The sequence below is a fragment of the Alligator sinensis genome, unplaced genomic scaffold, assembly GCF_000455745.1.
Source record: "Alligator sinensis unplaced genomic scaffold, ASM45574v1 scaffold119_2, whole genome shotgun sequence".
Lineage (NCBI taxonomy): Eukaryota > Metazoa > Chordata > Crocodylia > Alligatoridae > Alligator > Alligator sinensis.
Window position 1 is genome coordinate 665,298 of NW_005842242.1, and position 6,061 is coordinate 671,358.

A 6,061-nucleotide genomic window follows, 5' to 3' on the forward strand; every position below is an offset into this window, starting at 1 on the left:
AGGGGTACACTGGGTGGTAGGGAGGTGGGTGGTAGCCTGAGTGCCCGTGGCTCACACTAGTGCTGTCTCTACTAGTGTGGCCCAAGCAGTGTGTGGCTCCTGACTACTTAGAAGTTGGACAGACCTGCTGATTGTATTCTAGGAATTGCATATCCAAAGCATGCACCCAATTTGCTTATATAGGTTCTGCACTGATACTTGCACATAGGAAAACTGGTTAGACAAATGCATCCAGCAAGCTATCTTCATGTTCTTTACCCAGTTTCGTACACAAAAAGCCCAGTTATGGCTGCCAAAAATGTGCAAAAATCTGGTGCAAAGTCTTGGACAAGGATCAGTTTAATCTAACTTAGGTAAACAAAACCCAGTTATTAAACTTCCTAAGTCTCCTGGTTGTTTAAAACAATAAAATATTGAATGTTCTTGTTGCTTTTATTTCCCTCAAACCATTTTTGCCATGAGCTGTTGGGGGTTGGGTTATGTGCTTTAAGTCTTTATGGTTATTGTGACTTAGAGCAAAGGAAGGCTACAAAAATGAACAATTCCAGCAGGACAGAATCTTTGGCCTTGGGACTTCCGAGTTTTAAACAACAATTATTTTTACAAGGAAAATTAAACAGTTTATTTTGGATTCAAGTGCCAGATTTTTTTTTCAGATTCAGAAAGGGTGAAATGACAGTGCTACAGACCAACAGTTACTAAAACACTCATTGAGTTATTTCCAGCTTCACTCTCCATCACTCTCACATAACGAGAAATTCTTGTAATAAAACTAAACTTTTAAATAGGGCGGCTGGCAGCTTTTCAGTGAAATTGTGGGTTGTATTTATTTTTTTATTAAGAGTCCTTTGAATGTTTTCTTAAAGGGAAAAGACAGAGTGAAATTAAACCCATTGTTTTTCACAGATCATTGAGGACAATCCTTTGGGAGCTCTGTGTCGTGGTATACTGGTCCTCAATACATATAATGTTGGTATGTAGACTCTAGAACTTTTAACTGGAATCCTATATTTTCTGTATTTATTAGAGCAGTTACCCCTTTAGCAGGAAATATTAATGAAACATGCTTGTGTTCACATCGGCATAATGCTGTTGGGTGATACTAATTGTTTGGTCCTGCAAAGAGAAATAGGACTATGAGGCCCTTGACAGATGTTCATTTAAATGTTCCATGGGCTCTTATCCCCAGTCCTCAATCCCTGCTTGCCAGATACTAGATGCTCAAAGGTCTGGGCCTGGGGCCCTGATAGTCTGGCAGGGGCTGCACTGGGGCTGGTTCCAGACCCTGGTGCGAGCCCCAATCCAGACCCTGGTGCAAGCCCAGTCAGCAGGTTGTTGGCTTGGCCCTATGTTGAATTTAAAGCACCATATGAAACAGCCATAAAATTGTTCTGTGTTATATGTGGAACACTGCTGTGGCAGGTTTGTCTTTTTCAGGTGCCTTGAATTGGGGGCACACGGAGCACCCTTGTCATTTATGCTGTGCTTACACAGATTAAAAGATTAAAGATGAAAAATATTTATGGATTTTAGTATACGTGTCTGTTTCTTTGTTGTTTAACAGTGAAAATGCCACAAGGGAAGCATGATAAGCCTTTTGTCTTCATGCTGGAACCAAAGAATCCAGAAAATCCCCCTGTTGAATTTGCGACTGATAAAGTGGAAGAGTTATTTGAATGGTTCCAGAGTATCAGGGAAATCACATGGAAAACGGCAGAAGAGGTAAAAAAAAATAAATTAAAAAAATCGTGCTATAAAATAAAGAAATAATGAGTATTGGGGAACCATCCATCAGTTCTCCAAGCCTTGCTCTTGTCCGTCAAGCCCTCTTGCTTATTATTAGCTTGTTGACTTCAGGGAGACTCCTTACATGAATAAGACACCTTGCCAAACTAGGTCTTGTCTAATCTTTCAGACATAGTAGGTATGTTAGAGTATTTGAATGCTTTTGGCATAGTACCCCTTCCTGTTGATGGGTCTGGTACTCCATCTCCTGGTGTAGCTGTGTGCACCAGTTCAAAGGGGAATACCAAAAGAGTCACAGTGGTACATGCAACAGTACCCTCTGCGAGAATATAAGGGATGGCACATCTGTTGCATGGCAGCAGAGAAACAAGTACCTCAAATAGTATATGCTCAGTACATTACCACGTGAAAGCTCGAGGGATAGGTAGCTTGGAAGACTGGTAGTATACACCTTTGCCTAAACTTTCCTGCATAATCTTGTGTCCTTCCTCTGCTGTCCAGCAAACCTCTAAAATAATTTCCCAGTTGTACCAAAACGTGTTATATGTGACTTCAGAACTCTACTCTTTCAATGTAATAGGAACTTTTCCGTCTTCAACACTATGTTTTCCAAATCCCTGGAAAAGGTGTTTTCGCAGTGTTCAAGACGTTTGCCACTACTTGAGAGAGACTAGTTACAGATATTCTGCTTGCTTTTTCCTTTTTCTTCCCCACTTACCCTTCCAGTATTTGAAAAGCCTTTGACACCATCAAAAAGATGTTGTGGAAACTGTTTAGGGATTCTCTTTCCTGCATTCATTTTCTTTGCTTTTTAGTTTTTACCTGCATTGTTTGCATGACAAAAGGATTTCTGTTTCTGAGCATCTCCTTGGTTCCTGCTGCTTATCCCTCACCTGAACAGCTAAGTCTCTACCTTCTGTCACCAGAGTCCTTTTCACATCAAACAAACTTGATGTCACAAACAGAGGATTGGAAATCCAGCTAAGGAAAGAAGCAGCAGGAGCTGTTGACCTGTTTTGAAACAAAAATCTGGTTTTCATGCCTCTGGCTTTAGTTCAGTACTAAAAAGGAGAGAATAAAAACCCAGCCGATCAGAAATGTGTCCAAATAGGATGCTTTTCATGAGACATCAGCAGCTCTTCCTGGGTTTGGTAGCTTTTTGTCCCTCTTTACAGTCAGGTAAGTATTAAACAGTCTGCAAGTTCAAACATCCTTTCAAACCCACTCTGTCAATCAGGCAACTCACTCTTTACTACATTACCACTTGAAAGCTCATAGGATAGACAGCCGGGAAGAAATGAGTTGTTTGCCAGCATGATGAGCAGTTTACGCTTGGAGGGATGAAGGGAGGTGGTGTGCAGGAAGGACAACATAATGGTATACTGCAAGTCAAAGATGTTACCAATGGGAATTTAGGCACTGTGCGCTATGTGCAGACTGTAAAGCTTTGAGGATTTAACTCTAGGCTTTATCTGCTTTGTTGCCTCTGTCTGTCGCTACCATGCTCGAGAAATGATCCGTTTTTGGGTAACCATTGCTAGAAGTCATTGCTTGTACAACTGAGCTTATAGCACCTTGCTAGGGAAAGCGTTGCTGTCTGGAGGTCATATGCTTATTGCTCCCTGGTGTGGCACAGAGAGGTACGATTAGTTCACACCTGTGTTACTCTGAGGCCATTTCCATTAATGATGCTAAATTCCTCTTTGCTTTCCTTAGACCGCAGCATATGGTCTCTGGCCTGGTGACTACTTCTGGAAAAGTATGTCTCTGCGGGTCCTGCTTTCCCTCCTCCTCCTGCTGCTGTTGGGAGAATTCCTTTGGGAGATTTCCTGCTGCTTCATAACCTTTTCTACTGAAGCCAATAACTGTCCAGCGTGCGACTCCTCCTCGATACTTCTCATCCTGCCATGACTTCTTGTGTCTGCAAAGCTTGTTTGTAATTACAAACGCCTCCTGAGCTCTTGGTGCAGGGCCTCACGTTGACTTGCCATGAGCTACTACTGCCTGCCAGAGGAAGGAAGAGCAGGGCTTCCTGACTTCTGTTCACAGGGGTTACAGATACCCTCATTCAACCTCCAGACCTAAATCATGTAGTGTTGTAGTAGATCATGGTCTCCTTACTAATGAGACCTACTTGACAGTGTGTTATTTTTTTATACCTGGGGCAGGGGTTGCTTTGCAAATGGTGAAGCGCTGAAGCAGTTCTCTGTGCATTTGGAAGCAGCTGGAATATAGCCTTTTGCGAGTCATAAGCAAGGGCTGAAGCCTGCTCGAGATCATAAATAAGTAGAGGGAAACTTCATTATGCTTTGCTTATTCTTCTGTGTGTGTTTGCATGGAGCCAGGAACTGAACTGAAATGATGTGGTGCTCCATAAAGACAATAATTCAGCTGCCAGACTTTGAAGCGTGACTCAGATTCACTGAACCAATGCGAATCTGCTTTCCTAAATAGGACTGGTTTCCTGAATTGGGACTTAAATATGGGTTTCTCACTTGGGTTTCTCCAGTGAATTCAAGGAGCACGTAATGGTTTAATATACTTTCTTTAGAATCATGATATCATACATATAATAACTTATTTTTGTCTGAAACAGGAGAATAGGAGGAAGTATTGGGAAAAGAATCAGTTAATTGCTATTGAGCTCTCTGATCTGGTTATCTACTGCAGGCCTACAAGCAAAACCAAGGACAACTTAGGTGATTTTTTTTTAAATAATACACTCAGCTTGCTGCTACTCTTCAAGTATGTTTAAAAGTTTTTAGAACTGAAAATCAACTGCATCTGTTCTCCACTGGGACACTTCTCTCTTGCATGCAGGACTTGCGGTGCCAAGTGGGAATTGTGCACTGCAGAGTGCTTGATGCTATAAAATTATAAAATGCCAGGTAAAATCCAGTGATTGATCAGAATTGCTTGCAGCACACATCTCAACCTGCCAGGGTTTAAGCACAGGACTAAATGTAGAACAGATTACTAAAATGCAAGAGAGAAGAAACCATGAACGAGGCGAGAAGAATAATTGGGAAACAGTTTGTGCCGATTTTCTTTTTTCTGCATTGCCAAGGTTAATAAAATCGCAGCGACAAAGAGTAGGAAGCTAACTCTGTTAATGGGGTGAAGATGTGTTTTGGAATTGTGGCAGATTTCATTTTTGCTTACCCAAGCCATCCTCTCAATAACATTTTAATAATGAAGCTCACTAGAAATCCATATGTTACTTTGCTTTTCATTTTAAGCGATGAGATAAGGCTGTATCTGACCTATGATTTATTTAAAATAGACTTGTTCTACATTACAGAATATTTTACAGTAAAAGCTGGGTTGTCATTTATGGAAAGGCCCCTTTAAGCTTTTGAAGCAATGTAGCTTCCTTGGCATAAATGAGAATTGAACCAGTATCTGTGGCATCCTTAAGCAGATGATGGAATTGGCTGCTTGCTGGCTTTTTATCACTGTTGCCTGGTCCGTGGAGTAGCTAGAAAATGTCCTTTTTACTTAAGATTCTTTGCAAACATTTATAGCGAGCTGTCAGTGTGGATAGACATTATAATTGCAGTCATTGTCTGAGGCGTCGCTAACCTGATTCACCCTTCCTTTCCCCATGTACGCCCAGGAAAGGACGTCTTATTTAAATACGTGCTTCACTGCTCGTTATTAGCAATGACGGGATGAGGACACTGCTACAGCTCTCATCTGTCCCACCACAATGCACAATTAGAAGACTTGTCAGGCAGGCAGGTTATTTTAATTTTCAGATTTGATATTCAGCCAATTTGCAGCATCTGCATTAAAACATAGTCAATTATTGTGTTCAAGGATGAGGAATGGAAATGGAGAAGAAATGGTAATGTTTCTTTTTTTATCACCTTGTTCCTCCTCCCCTGTGTAGAAAACCCTGATTTCCGAGAAATCCGTTCTTTTGTGGAAAACAAGGCTGAAGGCATTGTTAAGCAGAAACCTGTTGAGCTCTTGAACTACAACCAGAAAGGACTGACACGGGTCTACCCTAAAGGACAGAGGGTTGACTCATCCAATTACGACCCCTTTCGCCTCTGGCTTTGCGGTTCACAGATGGTGGCTCTTAATTTCCAGACTCCAGGTAACATTTTCTTTAAAAAAGGGCTGCTTCTTTCTTCACTTTAGCACAGGAAGAGCCGCCCTTTCCACTTTTCTCCTGTGCCCCAATCACTGTGGCTGCCTTTACCTAGTGCTAGGAGAGAGGTGAACGCTTGAGAGAGCAAGTGGAAAGTGTTTCAGGCCTGTGGCTCTCTGGGTCTGTTCTCCGGAAAGTTATCTCCTTAAAGCCCTTCAC

General features: G+C 41.7%; 1 protein-coding gene across 3 annotated transcripts in view; it reads left to right on the forward strand.

Annotated features, from left to right (window-relative positions):
• Positions 1-6,061, forward strand: part of PLCG2 (phospholipase C gamma 2) — an 81,358-nt gene that overhangs the window by 62,305 nt on the left and 12,992 nt on the right. For all 3 annotated transcript variants that reach the window (XM_006027439.3, XM_025208640.1, XM_025208641.1), the window contains 4 exons: positions 907-973; positions 1,565-1,722; positions 4,343-4,445; positions 5,639-5,848. In XM_006027439.3, the coding sequence (XP_006027501.1) occupies positions 907-973; positions 1,565-1,722; positions 4,343-4,445; positions 5,639-5,848 (538 nt within the window). The remainder of the gene's footprint in view (positions 1-906; positions 974-1,564; positions 1,723-4,342; positions 4,446-5,638; positions 5,849-6,061) is intronic.